The 26,477-nt window shown below is 41.9% G+C and overlaps 1 protein-coding gene across 2 annotated transcripts in view; it reads right to left on the reverse strand.

The window, feature by feature from the left end:
• GALNT7 (polypeptide N-acetylgalactosaminyltransferase 7) overlaps nt 1-26,477 on the reverse strand; it is a 185,058-nt gene that overhangs the window by 77,790 nt on the left and 80,791 nt on the right. For both annotated transcript variants that reach the window (XM_075556874.1, XM_075556873.1), the window contains exon 2: nt 7,207-7,667. In XM_075556874.1, coding sequence (XP_075412989.1) covers nt 7,207-7,667 — 461 coding nt within the window. The remainder of the gene's footprint in view (nt 1-7,206; nt 7,668-26,477) is intronic.

Genomic DNA, 26,477 nt, shown 5'->3' on the forward strand with positions numbered 1-26,477 from the left:
TTTATTTTAACCTCATGTGATCAGGTCCTTGGAGCTTTATTTAGCTCTTTGGGTATACTTGAAAGTAATTAAAATATAATTTTAATATATTCTCTATTCTAAACAACTTGGTAGGTTTCAAAGACACCCTTTACCATAGGAAGAGAGAAAAGTAGCCACTCACAATTCATCTTAAATAAAATTACCCAAACCAAACCCACTGCTGTCGAGTTGATTCTGGCGCATAACGACCCACCAGGTCTGCCCCAGAGGGTCTCCTGTGGCTGTTAGATGTTTAAGGAAGGCAACTGCTACATCTTTCTTCCATGGAGTGGCTGCGAGTTCCAACCAATCACCTTTGGTTAGCAGTCATTTCTTTGACCACTGTGCCACGAAGGCTTAGAGAATAAAGACAGTTACTTATTTTGGAACCAGGTAAGAGAAGAATTATCTGGTCCATGAGACACGGGTTAAATATAAAAAGATCTTAAAACACACACACACACACACACACACACACACACACACACACACACACACACACACACACCCCAAAAAACACAAAACCCTATTTCCCACAGACAAGCAAGCTTAGACAAGATAGACAAGCTTAAGGAAGTTATTAACAATTAACCATATTAACATTTGCATAGCTCTCAGAAATTTTTCAAAGCACATTCAAGTCTATTATTTCACTTTATAAATGCAACCAAGATAGCTTTCTACATAACTAAAATGCAATAGGTATGTAAGTGGGAGAGAAGGTTAAATATTAGAAGCAGATGAATTGCTTAATTAAGTCAAAATATGTAATTCATTTATTTGAAACAGAATAGCTTGGATTATATACTTCTGACTGCTTTCTTGGGTGGAAAAAGGGTAAGAGTAATTTTCATGTGTTTGCATCAACAGTTTAGTAAAGAAAATAATTCAAATCCTAAAACTTATAGGAAGAAAATCTAGTATATCCATGAATAGAACTTGTCAACTCTTTTCAGAAACAGGCTCCTCAACTTGACTGGCTCTGCCTGAATTCACCTAATGCCAGGGAGCAAGGTGACTGAGGTAAATTAGCTCCGGCAAAGTAAGCTTGTTCTATCTTGACCACCCTATTTCTGTGAATGGTATTATTTTTCTTTGTGTTACTTCGTTTCAAAGCCTTCAAGTGATCTTTGATTTCTACTTCCACGCAATGCTCAGTCAAGGCCGACTGGCTTTGACTCGCGTTCTTGCACTTCACGCCCTCTCCCGTGGTTCTGTAACTTGAGGTAGCGGTGAGTCAATGGTAAAGCCCTAGCCTTCCAGGCCAATGCCGCGTTTCTAGACTGAAGGCCTGGCGGTCTGTGTCTAAAAACCCGCTCACAAAACTTTGTGGCTTTCAGTGGTGCAGACCGGGCAAGGCTTTGTCCCATGCGCATGGGATTTCCACCAACGGATGGCAACTAACGACAGTCATCATCTTTACTGAACTTGCAACTCCGACGGGTCTTCCGGCTGCTTTCCCCAAGCTCTCTTCCCACACCTTCAGGGGCGCTTCGCGGACACCAGATTCAGTACGATGGAACCATGACCTTGGTGAGTTCCAGCGCAGTGACCCGACGGCACAGAGCAGAGCTGCCCTACAGGGTCTCCAAGGGTGCACTCTGCCTGGCTGTCACACCTTTCTCCCAGGCACTCCCTGGGGGGTTCGAACCAGCGACCTTTCAGTTAGCAGCTGAGCACTTAACCCGCTGCACCACCACAGAGAAAGCAAGCCAAACTCACTGCCATTGAGCTGATTCTGACTAATACCAACCCTAAAGGACACAAGAGAACGGCCCCGGTGGGTTTCTCAGGCTGTCTATCTTTATGGAGAAGCAAGCCTCTTCTTTCGCTGTCAGAGCAGCTGTGGGCTCACAATGCTGGCCTCGTGACGGGTTGGCAGCCCGACAGAACCTATTGTGCCACCGTACTCCAGTACAGCATTAGTGAATGCCGCCAGGTCTTCCAAAGCGGACCAGGCCCGTGGCCACCTTTGTTTCTCTACACGGTTGGGCCCCGGGAACGACACAACTTGCTTTCCTCCCACTCAAGGCCTATCTGCCTTTCGCCTCCCTCCGCAGCATCTTCCTAGCGAAGGTTGACTCAGCCTTCAGGCTCCTCCTGAGTGGTTCCCTCCTGCAGGGGCAGGCGGGGTTTCTCATCCGGCGCATTCGGTAGCGCACCTAGCCTAGCCTTGCTTACTGAGCTAGCCAATCAACAGATCTGCTGAGCTGCGGAGGAAAGCACACGTTCTTTTAGATAGCAAATAAGCAGGAAGGCAGACTCGGGCACTCCTGGCTCAAGCCTCTAAAAAGAGAAGCAGGAAACCAGCTCAGAAGACATTCTGTTACTCACCCTTCTAACAAGCACGCAATAGCCAGTCAATTACTTCGTGAATGTAATTCAAGGCTGCAACACACGTTAGTATGAGTCACGCTGGCAGCGGGGCAGCGTGGTCCTGTTTCGAGAGTACAGAACATGTGTCTGAGACGCCACGGCACAGGCACAAGAACAAAAAGCTAACCACCGTGTCAGACGTCACAGTCGCGTCACAGCTGGACAGACAGCCCGAAGCCTGGCTTGTGAGCTTTCCAGCTGGCTCCCGTCTCTGACGACAGTGCCAAGAGAACAGGTCGTTAAGGTCTGCGCTCTAAAGCTGCAGTGGGTCAGGGCCGCCCAGCCAGTGATTGGCGGGCTCCGCAGCACATGCTTCATGAGGCACTGCAGGTGCATGTGTGTCGGATGTTTTTGTGATGTTGCCAGTCAGTTCAGGACAGTACATAGCAGATCATATGCAACATCTAGAAGTCTTATTTATCGTTAGAAGAGAAAAATCTTAAAGCGTATTCATATTCAAACTCGTGACTAACTAAAAATTTATTTGTTATACTCTATTTCTAATGAGTGCTGGTGCTTCAGCGATGAAGCACTTGACTGCTAACCCAAAGGTTTGTGGTTCAAACCCATAATCCGCTCTGCAGGAGAACGTAGTGGCAGTTGGCTTCCATAAAGATTTCAGCCTTAGAAGCACTCTGGGGAAGTTCTATTCAGTCCTGCGGGGCCACTGAAAGGCACCCAGATTTCAGAGCAATGGATTACGTTCGATGTGTAAGTCCCGAAGAGGAATAAGATCCATCTCACTTATTAAGAAGTCGTAAGAAAGAGGTGCTCCGGGGGTGTGGTGATTACTCGTAAATTGATATTGTATTACTGAGCTCCTAGGTACCATACTGCGAAAACAGCTGTGGAAAGCGGACACAATCCTTGCTCTCAGGAGTTCATCGTCTTGTAAGAAAACCAGTCATAACTATATAAATCAATAAGTAACTACATAATTTGATAACTAAGTATGATGAACAGAGAACGGTATAAGGCATTACTAAATTAGTCAGCATGCATAGCTCCCAGTGAGACCTAAAAGATGGGAGAACCCAACCATGATGCTGTCAAAGAGGAAAGCGCATGTGTAAAGGGAACGGGAAAAGGCCGCGCACTGCAGCACTGGGTATGCGGGGCAGAGGAGCCGGAGCATGGAGGCCACTGCAGGCTGATCATTTGAGATTTTGTTCTGCATACGAGTCATGAGATGTTCTGAAAATCTAGATTTTTGAAAGACTACATTTGTGTTTTTAAAAGGTCACACTGACTTTGGTGTGAGTGATAGGAGATAGGAAGCAAAGGCAGAAATGGAGAGGCTAACAAGGAGGCCCTTGCAGGGCTCCAGGGAGCTAAGGTTGGCCACAGAGCTTGGGCGGTGGCAGGGCAGATGAACAAGGGGACTGATGTGAAATCTATTTTGGTGGCAGAAACATGAGGCCCAGCTGGTGGGGTGCATGTGTGAAGTGAAGGACTGGGAGGCACAAAGGATGGTAGGAAAATCTCTGCCCTGCTCTCTATCTTGTATGTCACTGGATTTTCCTAGCCGATTACTCCTGTCAAAAGAGCTAGTAGACTTAGACTGGAGTTTTAGAAATACTTCATGTGCTGACTGTTCAGAATATCAGTTTTCCACACCACGCTCATGTTCTGATTGTAGCAGCTCCACCATCGGCCTGTTGCCACCAAGAGAAAGGCTGCATGGTGGTGTGGTGGAAGTAGGGGCTTTGGAGTCAAACCTCCTAGAGTTGAATTGAAGCTTCGCCATTTCACGGCACAAATGCAGGGAGGTGAGACTTTACATACAGAGGGAATACGTCTCAGTGTGGTAGTGAGAACGAACGAAGATAACTAGGAGTAGCATGCGAGATGCTTCCTCGTCTTCCTTAAACTGTTAAAAAGCAAAGATGTCACTCTGAGGACTAAGGTCCCCCTGACCCATGCCATGGCATTTTCAATGGCCTCATGTGCTTGTGAAAGGTGATCACTAAATAAGTAAGACAGCAGAAGTGATGCATAAGAACTATGGTATCGACAAAGAAATGAATGCCCACAGACGACCAGCAAAATAAATTTGTCTTGGAAGAAGTACAGCCAGAATGATCCTCAGATGGGAGGATGGTAAGGCTCAGTGACTCACATACTTTGAACTGTCAGGAGAGACCAGTCCCTGGAAGAGGACACCACTTGAGGTAGTTAGTTTATTGTGCCAACCTGGCCGATAAACACACGTGGGTCCAGTTCCCTGCTTTAGCTGGCAAGGCTCACTTCCTGCAAGGCATCCCTGAGGAGAAGCCGCATCGACCTACCCTGATGCAGCCCTGGGTGCTGGAGCAGCCATGTGGAGACCCCTGCCAGTGCTGAGATGCTTACACGCTCACTTTCCTCAGCTTTCCTCCTGCAGTCGGCATCATTGCGTCTGTTTTGTGAGATGGAGGAGGACTTTGTGGATTGGTGTTGGGCATATGGGTTAATGTTGGACTTGGGCAGCACTGGGTTGGAATGATTTCTTGATGTACACTTAACCTTTATAGAAAACTCTCTCTTGTACATGTTTCTGTGGAATTGTTTCTCTAAAGTACCCAGACTAACACATCATGCGTGGTATGAAAGACAGGCAATATGAATTAGGAAGACCTCTAACAAGATGGAAGTAGACAAGGGCTGCAGCAATGGGCTCCAGCACAACAACGTGAGGATGGCTCTGCAGTGGGCAGTGTTTTGTTCGATCGTGCACTGGGTCGCCATGCGTTACAGTCAACGTGAGTATAACCTACCAAAAATAACAGCCACTCCACTCTCCTTCATTACAGTGCTGAGAAGGCCATCAAGCCAGTGCCTCTTGTCCCAGAGATCAGTAATGTGACTGAGTGCTCTGTTGGAGAGTCCTCGTGGAAGCGTGGTTCACTGCTAATTAAAAGGCCGGTAGTTCAATCCTACCAGCTGCTCTGTGGAACAGCTGCGGCAGTCTGTTTCCCCAAAGATGATTCACGTAACAGCCCTATGGAGCCTTCTCCCGCCCTACACAGCCACCTGAGGCAGAATTGGCTTGATGGCAATGGGTCCGTCCGGCTGTTGGTGCTTAAAATCCGGATGTAAGATTACTGGGCAATGGCTCTGGCACATACTCCTGATGAGGCGCTGCAGATCTTGTTACAGGTGCCAAGTTCTAACAACACTGGCCACGCACATTCCTTGGACACTGCAGTTGAGAGATAAAACTTGGGACTCCCAGCTAGACTTAAATTTCAGATAAACAAAAAATAGCTGTGTTTTGCTTTCTGGTGGTCAATATGTAAGTATGGCTCAGGCAGCACTTTGTACATGCTCGTGTCGACATTTCTCCCTCTTTTTTTAAGGACAGGCAGCAACACTGGGACATATTTATGCTAAGTGTTTTGCTTTCACTTTCTTTTAAGTTTACATGTACTTTGTGCAATATAATTACATTAAATTTTCTTTTGATTTGATCTGAATTTCAAAGTTAACTAGATGTCCCGTGTTTTCACTTGCTCAATCTGGCCACACTACGACTAGGCATGTTTCTCCTTTGATTTAAAAAAAAATCATTTTATTGGGGGCTCATACAACTTTTATCCTAATCCACACATATATCCATTGGGTAAAGCATATTTGTACCTTCTTTGCCCTCATTATTCTAAAAACATTTGCTCTCCATTTAAGCCCTTGGCATCAGCGCTTCATTCCCCCCCCCCTGGGTAATTAGTGATTATTTTGTCGTATCTTACACTGTCTGACATCACTCTTCTTTGATTAGAACAAACTGCACCGTGAGTTGTGGCCCCTGGAGACATTCGATTCCTTCTGTGTGTGACAAGAGCTTGTGTCAATTGCTACCGTGGTTATACAGTCTCCACTTCTGTTTTCCTTGTCCATCTCACTCCTTTCACGCTCACCAGTAAGTATATGAACGCAAGACTCCACTGAGTGGTACTCTCTCTGGCAAAGACTGCTACTTAGCGGTCAGAAGCATGCAGGTGTGTGTACGCAATGTGTTAACCTTTCCAAAGGACGATTCTGTCACCAGGGAATACATCTAGAGAGATTGTTTTTTAGCAGCAGTGAGTTAGATTTGTATCCAGATTAATAGGTGCTTTGGGGGTTCTACAGCAGAATTAGTTATTGAACTACCAAAGCTTTGAGTTTATCAATAATCACTACCTATCAAAAAAGAGTTAGAAAGCTTTCATATGAAAACTATAGGAAAATCACCTGAAGGCTTAGTCCAGGCTTTTATCCAGTTGATACTCAAGAGTTTCACATTTCCAATTTTGGTACTGTGGGAGAAAACAAAACAAAATCACCCCCTCCCCCGATAATTAATCATCTAGAGCAGAGTTATTATTTTTACTGTGCCACACCAGATAAGAACCTTGCTCTAGGATGAACGTTTTTACTATTACAATGTGTCTAATGGCGTTCCTGATTCATATTCTGGTACCAGTTCATTTTTGTCTTGTGGGCTAGTTATAGAAACTGCGCAGATGGGTCTCGTCTGCGAATCACATTTTCTGTAGCACTGATGTAGAAGACCCGCACTGTGACGGCACAGAACCAGTTTGTTGACCATATAACCCAGAAAAGCCAAACCCACTGCCACTGGGTACATTCTGAATCACAGTGACCCGACAGGAACCCACCAGAACAGAGGAGAGCTGCCCCTCTGGGGTTTTCAGGCTTGACAAGAGAGAAAGAAAGCCTTTCCTTTCCCATACCCACGTTCTCCACTCTAACAAGGTGTAGCTAAATATACACAGCTACCAACACAATAGGTGCCCCAATTTTAGAAAGAAGAGAATGTTTGCTTACTCTTCTTGACGTAATTCATTGATGCTGCGGTCCAGCGAGATCATGTCACTTGCCACCATGTTAAATCCAAACTCTTTAATGCTAGCTTGAACAGCGGGCTTCAATTCTGGTCCCAAAACCAATGGCTTGGCATTCTCTCCAGGGCCACCAACCGCTCCATGAGGCTCTGGCTCTTTGGGTTCAAAGTTACCGAGGATCCCTGGGCGCAGCACAGGGTCATGGTAGGTGATGGTCTGAGGCTTAAATGTGAGATACTGCCTCTGCATGATGTCCTTTTGGGAATCTCCGCCAGCATGGTGTTCTTGTTCATTTTTAGCCTTGTTTTTTCTTCGAATGGATTCTAAATCCACTTCTACTCCTTCCACATGAGGCCATGGCACCACAGGTTTGAATCTGTCATCCCCAGGAGCTAATCCGTTGCCTCCTCGGTTGGGCATGGGGTTATGGACATCTCTGTCTTCCTATATGAGAGGGAGGGGGGATATACAATGAATACATGAAAGCAAACCACCACACTGCAGTTTATGATTCCAAGGAACTTATGCAAGAGAGAGAGACTGAGGCAATAAATAATAAACTGGCTTAAAATGTAAAATATAACCAGACTGTAATCAGGACTTCCTATACTAATACTGAGAAACAGGCTGGCTTCCTCAAATCACCATTCTAAAATAAAGCCACAATTAAAAAAAATCATTTTATTGGGGGCTTGTACATCTCTATTATAGTAAGTACAATCCATACATCCATTCACTGTTTCAAGCACATTTATACAATTGTTGCCATCATCATTTTCTAACCACTTTCTTTCTACTTGAGCCCTTGGTATCAGCTCATTCCCCCCACTCCCTCCCCACCCTCCCTTCCTCATGAACCCTTGATAATTTATAAATTATTATTTTTTTCATGTCTTACACTGACCGGTCTCCCTTTACCCACTTTTCTGTTGTTCGTCCCCCAGGGTGGGGGTTATATGTAGATCACTTTGATGGGTTCCCACTTTCCACCCACCTTTCCCTTCCCCTCCTGGTATTGCTATAATCTCATTATTGGTCCTGAGGAGTGTATCTGTCCTGGATTCCCTGTGTTTCCAGCTCTTATTTGTACCAGTGTTCATCCTCTGGTCTAGCTGGATTTGTAAGGTAGAACTGGGATCATGATAGTGGGTGAGAGAAAACATTAAATAACTAGAGGAAAATTGGATGTTTTATTGGTGCTATACTGCACCATGTCTGGCTCATCTCCTCCTGAAGACCCTTCTGTAAGGGGATGTCCAGTTTCCTACAGATGGGCTTTGGGTCTCCACTTCACACTCCCCCTCATTCACAATGATACTATCTTTTGTTCTTTGATGCCTGACACCTGATCTTTTCAACACCTCATGATTATACAGGCTGGTGGGCTTCTTCCACATGGGCTTTGTTGCTTCTGAGCTAGATGGCCACTTTTTTACCTTTGAGCCTTTAAGACCACAAACGCTATCTCTTTTGATAGTCAGGCACTATGAACTTTCTTCACTACATTTGCTTATGCACCTGCTCTGTCTTCAGCGATCACTTTGGGAAGGTGAGCATCATGTTGGGAAAGTGAGCATCATGGAATGCCAGCTTAATAGAACAAAGTGTTATTGCATTCAGGGAGTAATTGAGTACAAGTCCAATGTCCATCTGCTAACTTAATACTAAACCTATAAATATATGTACATAAATCTATTTCCCATCATATATATTTGCATATGTACATGGCTGTGTTTAGACCTCTATAAATACCCTTTGCCTCCTAGTTCTTAAAGGACACACTTTTACTTTCCCCTTTGTATGCCCCTGTAACCATGCCTTCCTACTAAAGCACATTGTTAAGGGTTAGAGCAATGAGGTTCTACCTCTCTGATTAAAACGGACACTTAAGAAAGGGTCGTGTTGTACAGTGTGTGGTTTCCCCAGTTCTCCTGTGTGTGATAATTTTAACTTTCCCTCAGTGATACAGCTATAGGGTGTAGCACCATTAGATGTTATCCATTAGCAGAGACAGGTGAATTAAAGCACTTGCAATGTAGGAAAACTGGTCTGCCACTTCATTGCATAAGAAGACCCTCTGGTTCCTAACAGATTAATAATAGAATTAGCACCATCCGACCAATTTTTTTTCCTATACTGTTAGAGCTAACTTAAAAAAGCATAGCTAAAAACCTCATTAACAAACAAAAACATAGAAGTCTGGCTTCTGGCATGTAGGTTTTGTAAACTTAAAAAGAAAGTTGCTATATTTAGAGAATCAATCTCTACAGAAAAGCCAGTTAATCCAGATTTTAATTTATTTTTTTGAGGCAACCAGAGCTGCCACATTCTTGTGAATCCTTCCAGAAATGTGATGTACACATTAACAGACACGTATAGAATAACAAGACAATTTTTAATGGATTCAAACTTTATGCTTATCTTCCTCTGAAAGTTGACTTTATCCTTTTTATTGACTTAATAGGGGTGTTTCGGTCCAGTCTTCGACTGCTTGTGTTCCTTAGGTTTCTGCTGGAGGCCTTCTTGCTGGCCCACCTTCATCTGGATCATCTACTGCTCTTTTCAATTGAGTTACTGGCGACAAACTCCCACAGCTGCTAATTCTTACAGAAGAATTCTCCAGCCCACATCACAATTTTAATCTCTAGACCTTCTAATCAATTGTTTCCCAAACACTTCTACTTATATTTCTTCAAGCATCTAAATTTACACAGCCAAAGATGAGCTTCTCCTTCACCCCACACCTCAAATCTGCTTCGGGCTCCATCAACCCTGTTTCAGGGACCGGGACCACCACTCACTAAGGGGATCAAGTTCAGAATCAAGTGCATGGCAGCTTCAACTTCTTACTGTCAATGTTATCCCCTCCTAATATACAGTCAGTCGCCAACTCACCTCTGCAAGGAGCCCTGGTGGTGTAGTATGTTACATGCTGAGCTGCTAGGCACAAGTTAGCAGTTTGAACCCCATTAGCTTCTCCGCGGGAGAAAGACGAAGTCTGCTCCCATAAAGACTTACGCACATGGAAGCCCACAGGGGGAACGGAAATGGATCTTCTAGAATAGTTGTGAATCACAATGAACTCGATGGCAGTGAGGCTGGTAGTTACTGAATCTGTGCTTTACTTTTTACCACTGCTACTGTCATGGCTAAGCTGCTCTTTCCTTTGAAGAGGAAATATACAGTCTACAGTAATAATGGCGAGGACTGCAATCATTATGCTTGCATATGTTAATTTACTTAATCTCATAAATTAGGTGCTATGATCCCTACTACCTTGAGTATATTCCATCTGCATTTAGAGACATCACAAGAATAGATCTGGCATGCTGACCACAATGGCTGGAGTTCCGACGAGTTGTGACATGACATCAAAAACAACATATATGAAGAAAGCAAGAAATTACTAAAAAGACAGGAAAGAAAGATAAAGCCAAAACAGATGCTAGAAGAGACTCTAAAACATACTCCAGAATGTACAAAAGCTGAAAGAACTCGAAGAAAAACCAAAAATTCTGAACATAAAATTTCAAAGGGAAGCTCAAGTAGACCAAGTAAAATAAAGTATTATAGTGAAATATGTAAAAACCTGGAGATGGAAAACCCAAAGAAAAAAACTCAAGCCTTGATTTACAATATTGAAAGACAGCAATATTGAAGCCTCAAAGGAAGATGGAAAGAGTAACCAGTCACTGTACCAAAAGAATTGGTCAACTTTCCACCATTTCAAGAGGCAGTAAGTGTATGATGAACCAATGTTATCAATAGAAGTCCATGCTGCACTGAACGCACTGGTGAGAAACAGGGCTCTAGAAAAGACAGAACACCAATCAAAATGTTTCAACAAACAGATGAGATGTTGGAAGCACCCACTAGTCATGCTGAGAAACACAGAAGACACCTGGTTAACTGGCAGTCAGAGATCCGAATCTAAGCCCATTATGAGAAAGGCGATTCACTAGGCTATCATCTTGCTGAAGATGTTTTAAAAATGGCTGCCACAGGACATCAATAAGGAGGTGTGAGAAACTCCAGTTGGTTTCAGAAGATGGCATGTAATGCGGGGTGTCACTGCTGGCATCAGCTGGATCTTGGCTGAAAGCAAGTGTACTGGAATCGGTATATTCACCTATGCTTTAGTCACTGTGTAAAGGGGTTCAACTGTGTGGATCGTAACAAACTATGGATAATAGTGCAAAGAATGGGAATTCTGAAACACATAACTGTGCACATGCAGAACCTCTGCACAGAAGAAGAGGTCATCATTTCAACAGAATGAGGGGACACTAAATGGTTTACAATCAGGGAAAGTCTCTGTCCATAACACCTACTCGGTGTGCTGAGCAAATGAAATCAGAAACCGGGCCATACGAAGAATGCAGTATCAAAACTGGAAGACTATTCATTAACAACCTGAGATATGCAGATAGCATGACGTTGCGTATTGAAATCAAAGAGCACTTCAGGCACGTACCGAAGATCAAAGCTAGTGTTTATTATGGATTATTGCATAATGAAAACAACAATCCTCCCAATTGGCCCAATAAACAACACCACAATAAATGGAGAAAAGCTTGAAATTGTCAAGAGTTTAATTTTACGTAGATCCACAATTAATGCCCAGTGAAGCAGCAACCAAGAAATAAAAGGATGGGGGCGGGGGGCTGATAGCATGGATGACCGTATCACCCCACTTGATGGGACTGAACAACAGAAGGGTATGTGGATGGATATATTAGATACAAAGCCCACACGGAAGAAGCACACCAGCCTACGAGATCACGAGGTGTCGAAGGGATCAGGTATCAGCATCAAAGACCAAAAAATCATATCATAGTGAATGAGGGGGAGTGTAGAGTGGGGACCCAGGGCCCATCTGTGGGCAACTGCACACCCCCTTGTAGAAGGGCCGCTGGGAGGAGAGGCGCCAGTCGTCAGGGTGCTGTGTAGCAATGATGAAACATACGATTTTCCTCTAGTTCTTGAACATAACAAATATAACAAAGATAAGCAAGTTGGAGTGTGAGCGTATGGGTCCCCACACTGGAACGGGTCCTCAGGAGCAAGTTTGTGATTGTGGAAAATAATAAAGATAGCTAGAAAAGCAGGACACAGGGCCTCCTTGTCCCTGCACCAGGATCAAGAGGCGAAAGCATTTTCCAATGGGTGTATACATGGGGATTACAGATCTTTCCAAAGGCATACACATCACACAGCGAACTTATTGCACAGTCAATGGGTAATAGCATAAGTGGGTAATAACAAGCAACCAAGTGAGTCATCATTTTGATCTAGTGCTAGTTGACCTCAGACGTCCCTAAGCCCTCCCCAGGGGAGTAATCTATGCTCCATATTAGCAAGGGACACCAGAATAGAGTTTGCTTGTTTATGGTGGGTCAAGGTTTAGAACCTGATGGCTCTTACTGACAGATAACCTTCCAGCATCGTGAACAGCCCCACAAAGGAACGGCAGTTCCTCTATGGGTGGTTTTTGGAGGGCCTGTGTTTGGTCATGAGGATGTGTGCTAAGATTTATTTATATCTCATAACCATGAGGGCCCCCCCCCCGAATCGGCTTTCCAGACCCATAATTATGAGCATTGAGGATTCAGCTGCATTACCTTCTCATCCAGTGCCTCAGTTTACCACATTGGAGCAGGATTGGTAGAGTTTTGTTCTACTGTACAGGGGCTTGCTGTGACTCAGAACCAACTCAAGATTACCTAACAACAACGAATCCCATATCTATTTCACAGAAAGAAAACTGGTAGAAAAGTTAGCTGGCATCAGCATCAGAAAGTGGCCAGCGTCAAATATGAACCAGAACATCTGGCTCAGGGTCCACGTTCTTAACTACTATGCGAGTGCGTGCTGCTTCTTCTTCCCCTATAGTGTGTACGTAAGGCTGCCCTTTATTTACTTATCTTTCTTTCCCACCTATCAGCCATGGTGACTTTTAAAAAATCCAGATGTGAACAAGTTACCTTCCTCACTTAACCTATTGCACAGGTGGCCCACTGCTCTCCAAGGAGTTTATATTCCACTTTCTTCTCCATCCTCACCCGGGGACCAATTATTTTTGGTAAAGGGCTAAATTCTGACTGAGAAGTCACAACTACTCAATTTTGCGGTTGATGGGAATGGCTGTGCTCCAACAAAACGTTATTTACAGAAAGCGGAAGTGCACCAGATTTGGACCACAAGCTGTAAGTAGTAGTTGTGTAGACCTGTACTACACTGCAAATTCTGTGAAAAGGCAAAGGTCATGTTTAGTCTATGCAATAATGTATTCCAAATGCTTAACCTGACATGCAGCAATTCCTAAATACATATATTAGTAAGCAAATGAATGACTGAATCCTGAAATTTCTGCTTTGGTTATGAGAGTGACTTTGAGAAGAAAAGAGGAACATAGAGAATGGGGGAAAAGCAATGAGGAGGAAGGGTTTGGATTAGAAAGAATCTTTGTGGCAACAACTTCAGAATCCAGCAAGAGCACAGGACATATAACTGTATATTTTCTATAAAGTATTATGTTCTTAATAATGCTATGTAATAGTTGGCAGAAAAATTAAATATGCTCACTTCTAAATATCTCTATGCCATTAAATCTCAAGGTAAAACTAAATATAATTATCTAACTCAAGACAATTAAGAATCATCATACATATTAATGTTACATGATTCCCAAAAATGGCTAGAAACCCCTACGAAGGGAAACGGCACTGCTCCTGACAGTGAATGAGGATCAGTAGATGCTTTTAAGGCTCACTGATGCTCTGATACCTTCATAAGCACCAGCTGATTTACTGTATTGACAAAATCCATGAATCATTCTTGACTAGAAATGGAAAAGGGAATCAGTGGATAATCTTCCAAGATCAGCATGTTCATATAGGCTGAAATGTCCTGAAAATATAACAATCTATCAGCGGGTAGTAATTATGGATTACTGGAGCAGGTCAGACTATTTAATACCTACCTTAGACATTTTAGGCCAAATACACACACAACATGGGCTTCAAAAATTTGTAGAAAAATGGAACTGAAAGAAAATGGGCAGTTCCCAAGAACACTTGGAAGCGCCCTTGCATTTGTGTGTGTGTGTATACATGTGTGTGTATAGATGTCTGTATAGATGTGTGTGTATAGATATGTGTGTATAGATGTGTGTGTGTGTACAGATGTGTGTGTGTATAGATGTGTGTGTGTGTATAGATGTGTGTGTGTATAGATGTGTGTGTGTATAGATGTGTGTGTATAGATGTGTGTGTATAGATGTGTGTGTATAGATGTGTGTGTATAGATGTGTGTGTATAGATGTGTGTGTGTAGATGTGTGTGTGTAGATGTGTGTGTGTATAGATGTGTGTGTGTGTATAGATGTGTGTGTGTATAGATGTATGTGTATAGATGTGTGTGAATAGATGTGTGTGTGTATAGATGTGTGTGTGTATAGATGTGTGTGTGTATAGATGTGTGTATAGATGTGTGTGTGTATAGATGTGTGTGTGTATAGATGTGTGTGTGTGTATAGATGTGTGTGTATAGATGTGTGTGTGTATAGATGTGTGTGTATAGATATGTGTGTGTATAGATGTGTGTGTATAGATTTGTGTATAGATGTGTGTGTATAGATGTGTGTGTGTATAGATGTGTGTATGTATAGATGTGTGTGTATAGATATGTGTGTATAGATATGTGTGTGTGTATAGATGTGTGTGTGTATAGATGTGTGTGTGTATAGATGTGTGTATAGATGTGTGTGTGTATAGATGTGTGTGTGTATAGATGTGTGTGTGTATAGATGTGTGTGTGTATAGATGTGTGTGTGTATAGATGTGTGTGTGTGTATAGATGTGTGTGTGTATAGATGTGTGTGTGTATAGATGTGTGTGTATAGATATGTGTGTGTATAGATGTGTGTGTATAGATGTGTGTATAGATGTGTGTGTATAGATGTGTGTGTGTATAGATGTGTGTATGTATAGATGTGTGTGTATAGATATGTGTGTATAGATATGTGTGTGTGTATAGATGTGTGTGTGTATAGATGTGTGTGTGTGTATAGATGTGTGTGTGTATAGATGTGTGTATAGATGTGTGTGTGTATAGATGTGTGTGTATAGATGTGTGTGTGTGTATATAGATGTGTGTGTGTATAGGTGTGTGTGTGTATAGATGTGTGTGTGTATAGATGTGTGTGTGTATAGATGTGTGTGTACAGATGTGTGTGTGTATAGATGTGTATGTGTATAGATGTGTGTGTATAGATGTGTGTGTGTATAGATGTGTGTATAGGTGTGTGTGTGTATAGGTGTGTGTGTGTGTGTGTGTATAGATGTGTGTGTGCTGCTGTTGGGAGTCAATGCATAGCCACCCTGTGCACAGCAGAACAAAACGCCGCCCCGTCCTGAGCCATCACGAAAAAGTGTTCTGCTTGAGCCCATTGTTGCATCCACTGTCTCAATTTGTCTTGCCCAGGGTTTTCCCCGTTTTCGCTGCCCCTCCACTTTACCAAGCAGGATTTCCTTCTCCGGGGACTGGTCTTTCTTGATAGCATGCTCAAAGAACGTGAGATAAAATATCGCCCTCCTCGCTTCTGAGGAACATTCTGGCTGTGTTTCCTCCAAAACAGGTATTTGTTCTTTTGGAAGTCTATGTCAATATTCTTCACTTGCACCCTAATTCCACTGCATCTACTCTTCTTTGGTCGGCTCAATTAACCCTTCAACTTTCACGTGCACAGGAGGTGACTGAAAAACCCATGGTATGTTGTCAGCCACCTTGGATCCCGAGACGAGGTCTTGTGCAAGATTTGCCCAATGCAATATATTGTTTCCTTCCTTGATTGCTAGTTCCATGAGCACTGATTATGGATCCAAGCAAGATGAAATCCTTAACCACTTTAATTTTGTCCCCTTTATCATGATGTTATCTATTGGTCCAATTGTTGGAATCTAGATTGAAGGCCGCAGCCATTCATCTTTATGAGTAAGGGCTTCAAGCCCTCCTCGCTTTCAGCAAGCAAGGTGTGTCATCGGTATACTGAAAGTTGCTCATAGGTCTTCCTCCGATCTAGATCCCATGTTCTTCATATGGTCCAGCTTCTGGGGTTATTTGCTCAGCATACAAATTGAAAAAGTACAGTGAAAGGACATGACCCTCGAGCACATCTTCCCCGATTTTACACCAAGGAAGAACAAACCCTTGTTCTGCTCCTCTACCTGCCTCTGTTCTGTATGAGCACGATTAAATGTTCTGAAATCCCTGTGCCTCTCAAGGCCATCCAGTCTGTCCTGCTACATACAGTTGAACATAACCAAGAAATACAAATAAACATCCTCCTGGTGTTCTCGCTTTTTACCTAAAATGCATCCGACGTCAGCAACATCCCGTATTCCATGTTGTGTACTGAATCTGGCTTGAATTTGTGGCAGCTTCTGTTGATGGAATGCTGGAACTGTGGCTGCATGATGTTTAGCAAATCTTTATTTCTCCCTGATATTAATGCTATTGTCGACAATTTCAGCATTCTGTTGTATCATCTTTCTTTGGAATTGGTACAAATATAGCCTTCTTCCAGTCAGTTGGTCTGGTAGCTCCCTACCTTTAAAAATATATATATACAAATGAATGCTTTATCAGCGTATTGAAACATTTCCATCGGTGTTCTGCCAATTCTGGAGGCTTTATTTTTCACTAATGCCTTCCGTGAAGTTTGGACTTCCTTAGTAGTGTCAGTTCTTGATCATAGGCTACCTCTTGAAATGGTTGGATGTCTCCCACTGCTTTTGATTCGGTGACTGTGCATGCTTTCCATCTTCTTTTGATGGTTCTTAGTGTTCAATATTTTGCTCATAAAATTTTTCAGTATTTGCAACTTAGAACCTGAATTTTTCTTCAGTTCTTTTAGTTTGGTATTTATTATATATATACATATATCTATATCCCTATATATATATCTATATAGATATTCCAAATTATTTTTCCAAGAGGTCGTGCTTTGGTAGAAATTACATGAATACAAAGGAGCTTGGAAAAAATGGCCCTAAGAAGAAATGATAGTAGCACAGACTTGTTTGAATTTGAAATGATGGGTAAACCTTCAAAAACAAATCTCTTCATGATGAACGTTAGCTACATGATCTCTTGAGAAATTACTAGTTGGCTGTAATAAATGGCCACTGTTGAACAATAAACAAGCTGCCGGCTTCTCGTTCTTCATGCGCCACAGAGCTTAAAACATTCAACAAGCCAAGCTGCAGGTGGTGATTGAAAAACCCTCCTGATAAACAGTATCTTCAGATTAGAAAAATGACATCAACCAGCTTCCTTTAGCTGTACTTCACTGAGAAGGAGCTTGACAAGGGGGCACAGGAAGCAGGAAAGGAAGGGGTAAAAATAAAGCAGACACTGAAATTCAGTAAACATGGGGTGCTCATGTGGACAAAAAAATAAGAGTGGCAGTCTGAGGTGCTCCAGCCTCAGTACACCTGTGTCTTTGGGAACCAGAGCTTGAGTCTACGCAAATGTCTCCTACGTGCAGACCAGCAGGGCTCGCTCCTTTCAGAGGTGTGAGAGTGGACTTCGTTGGGAGACACTGTGCCTGTGAGGCATGGTAGACAAGGAGGCAAAGGTGAATTACACAGGAAGCAAGGACAACCAGGGCTTACTTGTGTTTACCTACTAATGTTCGGTGAACAATTTTGCATGGGTCTCACCACAAAACAGGTGACAGGGTTGACTGCACATTAGTAAGTAAGCACAGTATGACCTAACTTGCCTTGCTTGCTGGCTACTCCATCCTTGTCAAGGACTGTAAATTTGAAAACAAACAGGCTTAGCATGTGTAGAAGGTGCTGTGGAGATGGGAGCAAGATGTGCCAGCCATATCTTGAAACAGAATCCTTTATTTGGTGAAAAAGTGCGAAACTCTTCACTAGATTAGTAAGTAAATAAATGTGATCCCAAACTTTGCTTACTGGGTAATTTGCCACTGGGGATGGGTGAGGACTAAGACATTTATCTGTGTTTAATCATGGTTTAAAATGGACAGACAGACTCAAGATCAGAGACCTTACCAGCCCTTGAATATTTTGGACATCATTCCTTATGGAAAAGGACATTATTATAAGTATATTTTAAGACTGGTAAGCCACATAGAGATTTAGGGTCACTATCCAATGGTGATGCTTCTGTTACCAACGAGGAAGAACCAAACATAGAGAAGTAGAAGTATCTTTAGGTAAACTCTATTTAAATATAGAAATTCTACATAAGATTTGAGTATGGCTTATGCAGGGACAGAGAATTACTTAATGCAGTTCTTCTAGCCAACGTTTATCTCACTCCCACCAAATGACCCTTTTCTGCATAGGTTTGGGTAAGAAGGTGGGGGAAGACGCTGATAGGATTCACTTGTGAGTCACTGTTAACAAGGTACATTGTGATCGCCATCCCGATGGGTATAAAATGAGGTATGTGACAAGCAGAACATCTGGAGGAATTTCACTACCAGCAAGAGCCAGGAGTGCATCCTTTGGACCTGGAATCCTTGCACAGTGAACCTCTTGGATCTAGAAGACAGCTGTGATAGAGGAGTAGCAGCAGTAGAACCAAGAGCCAGAGCATGAGACAGACAGGAGGGATTTCCCAGCCCACAGAGCAAGGAGAACAGAGTATTTGGGGGCAGGTGATTGACTTGTGGAGTAGGGTGCCTTTGGGCACTTAATTGGGGGAGGTGGGCTTGCTCACCCATGGAGGTTGTGCCTTCAGGTTGTGGTTTACTAGGGTGAGATGCCTCTGGAGTAGGGCTCTCTGACCCATGATGCTTAAGCTGAGTGCCCTTGGGTGGCGGCTGACAGTGGGGTGGCATGTCCTTGGCGCATTATTAGCAGCCCTAAATAATTCTGTTAACATGTCCTAGATGAACAACTGTATCCTGAACATCTGTCACCTGCAATATAACCCATTAACTTTCTTAACAAACCCTGTAATTGTGAGCATTGTGTGTGAATTCCATGTGGCCATTGCAAATCTATATTCAGAATTATAGTACTGTTATAAACCTATATAAAATGTAAATCTATATTCAGAATTATAGTACTGAGTAGCTAAAAAGTAGTGCTACGGGAGCCCCCCAAAACAAAATCCGAACTCATGTCATTGAGTAGATGCCAATTCATAGTGACTCTATAAAAGGACAGGGTGGAACTGTCCTGTGAGTTCCCCAGCCTAACTTTATACAGGAGTAGAAAGCCCAATCTTTCTCCCAAGAAGCAGAGGGTGGCTTTGAACTGCTGACCTTGGGGTCAGCAGCCCACCTCATATCCACACCACCACCAGGGGCCCTGCTTTGGAAGATGGAGAAATAAAAATAGAACGTGTTGTGTTGAAAAAACAATACAGCTTTATCAGTGGGGGCATAAGTATGAGTTTCATGAATTATATGCCGAAAGAAAGAGACTCACTTAGAGGGATCCCTGTTCTTCTTCATCTTTTTTTAAGAACCAGAGTGGGATAATAGTCCTAAAGGTACTAAAACATAAAAAGTATGACTGACAGACATCACAGTAACTCCCCAAAAGAATCCAAGCCAGCAACTCTTGAATTATACATTAGACTTTGGTAGGGTAAACACGACACAGTAATATTCAGTAAACCAGTTTGATCCAAATTTACCCTAGAAACGGAAATGGTTAAACTCTGGATTATGGCGAGCTCTGCCTAGTGTACAAAAGCTGAGGGTTATTTCCTTTGTTGTCTCTCAAAACGTCCACTTGATGTGCTGCGGCCACCACAGCTATAAGCACGTATGCAGGCGCTGGTGTCTTATTCACTTACTGAAAAGGTTTTGTGGCTGAAAAGGTTTTGCCAGGTTTGTAAGAAACCAAAGTACCACTCCTTCTTAACCAAATAAAGAAAATTCCACGTCCAGTTTTACCGGACACACCTATGAAATATTGCATATGAATACAATACTGTACTGAATAACGCTAAAATTAATGGATGCCTTTCTAAAAAGTTGGCTGGGTCAGATGTTTGAACACTTAATCATCTAAACAAAAATATTTCTATTTTAAGAGAGCTTCCCAATAAATACCACAGTAGTGCAAACAGCTAACTAGCATTTGCCAATTTAATTTTCATGTGCACCATCTGGTAGTCTTAAAAGAGGTACCCATCTGCATTACAATTTTCTGAAGACCTGTGGTGCAGATTAATGCTGGTCAACTGCAGACTATCTATGGCAAGTTTTAAGTTTTAGAGTTTTTTCCTCCAGTTTCATCACAGTACAAGTTGTTCTTTATCATTAGGATGGCATAAGATAATTTTGTGATTTGCCAAACAAATAATGAGAAAATAAATGTATTAAAAATACAACATATTCAATAGAAAATTATCAACCATTTTTGGGCAATCAACTATTTAAGTTCTTCAAGATAATCACGTGAGTTACCTTAAGAAAAATCTACTTTTTCTTAGTTAACATGCTTAAAGTGAGCATTTTTTAATGGACTCTAGTCCAAGAATCCTTTCCAATACCTTGTTCCCACCGTTACTTTTAGGTGCTATCAAGTAGGTTCCCACCCATAGTGATCCTATGCGTGACAGAAGGAAATACTGCCTGGACCTACGCCATCCCGTCTGTGTCTGGAGGCCCGGAACTTCCTTTTCAAGCCAAAAGCACAGGTACCTCAGGTCATCCCAGCTGCTGTGGATCCACTCAGACTTTAGGGTAAGAGGTGAAATTTGGCTGCAAACGAGCCAGGTGGGTGGGATAGTTAGTTTCTTGCTGCGCAGCTAACTGCACAGTCAGTGATTCGAAAGACTTTCTTCCAGGGTAACTAAGAGGCAGAGTTGACAGAGTACATTTGTGGGAGAACGCACGTATGAGCAGGAGCGTGTGAATGTGAGAAGTGAACATTTCTGACCCTGTTTCAGTGTCTGAAACTCACTGAAGAAACCAAACAAGGGTTAAACAGGTTTCTTCTCACAAGGGCAAGTTCCTATTTCAACTGTGTTGTTAAAAGAAGTGAAACATAATTTACCACACGTCTACTTCTGGGTGATAATTTTTACTCTGGTGTTATCATAAGATTTAAATTGGCCAGAGTCCAGTTACCAGGCCATCTCTTTATTAAGAACTGTTTGCAAGGGGGCTTCAAAAAATTACGGAAAAATCTAATGGAATTTCCCACAACTTTTTGAAGCCCTCGTATACTTCAGAATATTTTTTATATTTAATCTTACTTTAATGGGCACTGTATGTAAACATGGGAAGAGCATTGGTAACAAAGTGGTGATACATTGGGTGGCTAATCGTAAGGTCAGCAGTTCGAAACCACCAACAGGATAAAGACTGAGTTTTTCTACTCCTGTAAAAAGTTACCATTTTGGAAACGAGAGAGAGAGAGAGAGAGAGAGAGAGAGAGAGAGAGAGAGAGAGAGAGAGAGAGAGAGAGAGGGGGGGGGGGGGCAGACACAGAGTGCTACCCTGTCCTAGAAGATCGCTGTGAGTCGGCATCAACTAGTGAGTTTGCTGGGTTGTTTTTTTTTTTGAGAACATGACTTTTTTTAAGGGAGAAAAGAAACATCTTTTCAATAAGGGTTTAGGAACATCATTCTTCAACTGTGAAGGACTCTTACCCTAATCTCACCCAAACCAAACCTTCCCATAGCATACATATATATACACATATACATATATATATTTAATGTGTTTGGGAGAGAAGATACTCTTCTTAAAGAGAACACTTTTGAAATTAAAAAATACACTAATTTTAAGTTAGATCTTTATTCCAGTGACTAGATAAGGTTAAAAGGGTTTCTGGCAGTGGTTAAAAAGCATGAAAATAAGTCAATCCTCAGAACTACTTAGTAAAAATTATAAACATTTAATTCATCCAAACTTAAGCAGGTATAGAATTGCCAAAAATTATGCTGAAACTTGTTTTAGAAACCATGTCAACGCATTGCATAGTTTAAAGGTATGAGGGTAACTTGAAAATTCCTTATTAATAAAAACTTTCTCTTGTCAACATATGAAGTAAAATTTTAACTGAAAAGAAATGTCACATAAAAGCTTCCACTTTATTAACTTGTATTATATCTAATACTATTTTGTAAATGTGAAATTATCATTAAGCATACAATAGTTCAAACTTAAATGGAGGACTCAATGCTCCAGGAAAACTGAATATTTTAACACTGTTCTTCCTAAATCACTGTATTAGTCTGGGTACTTTGGAGAAACAAATCCACAGAAACGCATGTATGCGAGAGTTTTATATAAAGGGAAAGTGTACATCAAGAAAACATCCCAACCCAGTGCTGCCCAAGCCCACAAGTCCATCATTAACCCCTATGTCTGATACCAATCCACAAAGTCCTCCTCCATCTCACAAAACAGATGCAATGATGCTAACTGCAGGAGGAAAGATAAATCAGTGAATGTGTAAGCATCTCAGCGCTGGCAGGGGGCTCCACACGGCTGCTCCAGCACCCACAGCTGCATCAGGGTAGGCCCATGCGGCTTCTTCTTAAGGATGTCTTGCAGGAAGCGAGCCTTGCCAGCTGAAGCAGGGAACTGGTTAAGGCAGCTGCAACCTGGTCCGTCCATCAGAAAGCAAGAGACCGGAGAACTTGAAAGGTGAGGCTCACCGAGCCATTTATCTCTTGGCCCTTCAATTAACCCCACATGTGTTTATTGGCCGGGTTGGCACAATAAACTAACTATCTCAATCACTTTATAGGATATGTGTACACATTTATCCCTGGTCTTAGGGCTCTTTAGGATAGTGAGTGTGTACAATTGGTCTGTGTGTCCCAAGCACCTCAGTTGTAAGTAGCAGGTCCTAGGTAGGGTGTTTGTTCATGGACTGAATAAAGGGCTATAGCTACTGGCGGAGACTATCTTGCTAAAATAAACATTATTTGGGCTCCATTATCTCATGCTATTTGTTGGGCATGGTTTAAAGATCCATTTGGGAACCCAAATGAGACGACTGAAAACATTACTTTCCCTACAAGTCTAAAATTTGAATCATTCTCTAAATTTTATTTTCTCTCTCTTTGGATTTGGATAAGTCATGTCTGCAAGTGAAATTTGGTATTTCATGGAAAACAAGTACTTTATTTAAATATGAAAAAGTAAATCTGCCAGTGTTAGTCTACGTTCTTTAGGCCAATTTATCTTGGAAATCGTTTCTTGCTAAATTTTCTTGTAACACAGTGACTGACTAGAGATTCTAAATCAGGTTACAAAAATGGGTAATATTCAAGGGGGTGGGGGTGGGGAATTGAAAGAAGAAATGGGCAATTAAAGTACCAAAATTTAAGTTAATTATAATGTTTAACCCAACCCAAGTCCACCTCCCTCATGTCAAAGTCTGACTTGCAGGGACCCTCCAGGCAGAGTAGAACTGCTCCATGGGAATTCCCAATGGGAATCCTCTTAGAAGCCAACTGCTTCATCTTAGCTGGTTGGTCGGCCAGCACGGCCAACCTTTCCTTCAGCGGGACGTGTGCCACCAGGATTCCGGGTTAAAATCTACAATAGAAACCAACAAACAAGCTAATTATCCTTTCCAAAAAAGACAAAACACTTTTAGACCGCATACTGCACCAGTTATTGTCATAGGCAACAAGCCCAGAGGCCTCTGAGAGACATGGGTTTTAACATTTGAGAGTAAGTCCAAATTTACTGCTGCAACTGGTACAATTCATACATGCACAGGCTTATTTCACACCAAGCATGCTTAGAAAACACGTCTCTGCCATCACTGGGTGGGTGCAGGCAAGTTCGCTCAGTAATTACACTTCTCTCATCTCCTAGCTGCCCCAAAAGGTTTTCTTTATTTTTTGCAAGGGAAGGAGATGATTTTGAGGTCAGACTAATATCAAATTTTTAACAAAACTCAAGTGGACCTCTCCCCAAATCAATGGTTCTTTGTAACAAGTTTATGGGACTGTTACTTCACATTAAACAACAGTTCCCAGGCAGATCAGGCATTTTAAGAATGGTTGGGAAGACTGTCGACCTCAATAAATGAAGAAACTGTGGCTGACATCTAGAATTAAATGGAAGAAGACTGTAGAATTGCCATTGATGAGAGAGGTACCAAAGTTAGGACTGCATATGGGCTGGCAATTTCAATCTTAAGCGAATATCTTGGCCTCAGCAATTTTTCCAGCCATGGGTGTCAAAGGTATTACACAAAGACCAGCTAACTCAAGGAGATGATTTTTCCTTCACTCTTCAGCAAGGGCAAAGCAAGGGAACCTGGTTATACTGGATGAACTATATCATGAGGACGAGTCTTGGATTTAGCTCTATGACGCAGGGGCAAGGCACATTCTGACAGTGGCTTTGGAGGGGAGGTGCTTGGCAAAGAGGTCAGCTCAGCTTTGTTAAGGCAACTAGTTTTGAAAATTTCTAGGTAATCACATGATTTTCTCAAAGGATACAGGGCAATTATGGGGACGAAGTAGGCAGAAGTTTTAAGAGACTTGAGAACTGAATTTGGTGATTAAAAAGGCCAGCAAAGTTGTACCAAGCAATTCCTTCCCCCATCATGACAGCGCACTTGCTCTTTTGTCAAGGGTAGCGAGGGCTGTCCTCTGGAAATTTTGTTGGGAAACCTTACCTTACCATATCTAGCCTCCAGTCTTAAATCTTGCCCTTCAGAATTCTTTCTGTTCCCAAAATTCAAATCATTTCACAGGAACATGATTTGAGTTTCTCGAGGATTGTAAGCCTGTCATTTTGATGTGATGTAAATCAAAGTGTGCAGAATGTTCTGGGAAGGACTACGGAGGTGGAAACACCACCCTCACAAGCGTATATACATTAAGGAGAATGTATACAAAAACAAAAGCTTCACATTTTGTTGGTTTTGTTAATAAAGGTTTCTATGATTCTTAGCAATACATTTTGACTTATATTTGGTATTGAAGAAAACCAAATAACTCGTGCCCTTCCCCCAAGAAACTTTAATTAAAAACAAAAACAAAGCCTGAGATCATGAACGGAATCAAACTTTACAGTGTCAAAAAAAATTGTACTGTGAATATTTAACATTAAGCTTTTAGCTGTCTTAAATTAGATTTTAAGATACAAACAAAAACCTACTAAATAAATGATCAATCTATCTTCTCATGTATATTTCAGCGATGAGGTGATTAGTGTCAAATTCTCTGATCAGAGCACAGAGTTTAAGACAACAGCTCTAAATATGAGAGGGCTTCAGTTGGTGGGAAAATGGAGTTAAAGGGTAGACATTTTTCCATGAAGGTTTTGAAGCATATAAGCATAATCTGGTCATGTATAAGTCTCCTCTCCTGTAAGCAGTGAAGCCCTGACTAAGTAAGGTACCATTTAGAAACCACAAAAGGCCACAGTAGATAGATTTGAGCTCTTCTAGTAAGGAACAACACAGTTCCTGATTTTTCTTTAAACTCCTAAGTAGTATTTTCATTCTAAATAATTACACAAAATTGTTAATAAAACTATCAATACCTTAACCACATTATCCCTACAAAATGACTGGTCTAAAAATAAGTGCAGTTTTAGGAAGAGTAAAGGGAAGAAACGAAAAGAGAGAAAGCAAAGCTGTGAGAAAGATTATAAAAGAAAATCTGTGATTTTTAAGCACATGAATAATTTATATATGCATCTATATTATGTATGCACATGTAGATGGGAAATACACCATTTAAACCCTAATAGCTTAGTAGGATAAAAATAAGAAATTAACCCTGCTGAATAGACCCTTCAAAAGAACAATCCCAGCATTTCATCAGGTGGAGAGGGGAAGAGCGCCTTAAAGCTGAATGTATTGGAAATGAGGTCACATCTGCTTCTTTTCTGCCCATTCACCCAGTGTTTGGGAACTTATTCCCAGCATCTGCCAGTTAGCTCTGCTTCTTTACCTAGAAACGTTTAGAATCTCTCTTTACACTTTCCTGGACCATCTTGAAGATATTTTAAAAGAGCAACCCCAGCATCAGTCTGCTTACCTCTTTCTATTCAGAACGTGCTTGCTTTTACTTCGTATCCTTTGATTCCTGTTTCTAATATGACAAGGCATTTCATAATCTAATACTAGCCACAACCAGGCAGGCAGCTTAATTCATAATCCCCCCTCACATCTGTCTGTTCCAGGGAAACCACATAACGATTTCTAAATCTTCCTGAAAACCTTATAGAAAATTATGTCACCAATAGAATCATCAATAATTCTTATGACAG

Source organism: Tenrec ecaudatus, chromosome 8 (assembly GCF_050624435.1).
Source record: "Tenrec ecaudatus isolate mTenEca1 chromosome 8, mTenEca1.hap1, whole genome shotgun sequence".
In the NCBI taxonomy this organism is placed as follows: domain Eukaryota; kingdom Metazoa; phylum Chordata; class Mammalia; order Afrosoricida; family Tenrecidae; genus Tenrec; species Tenrec ecaudatus.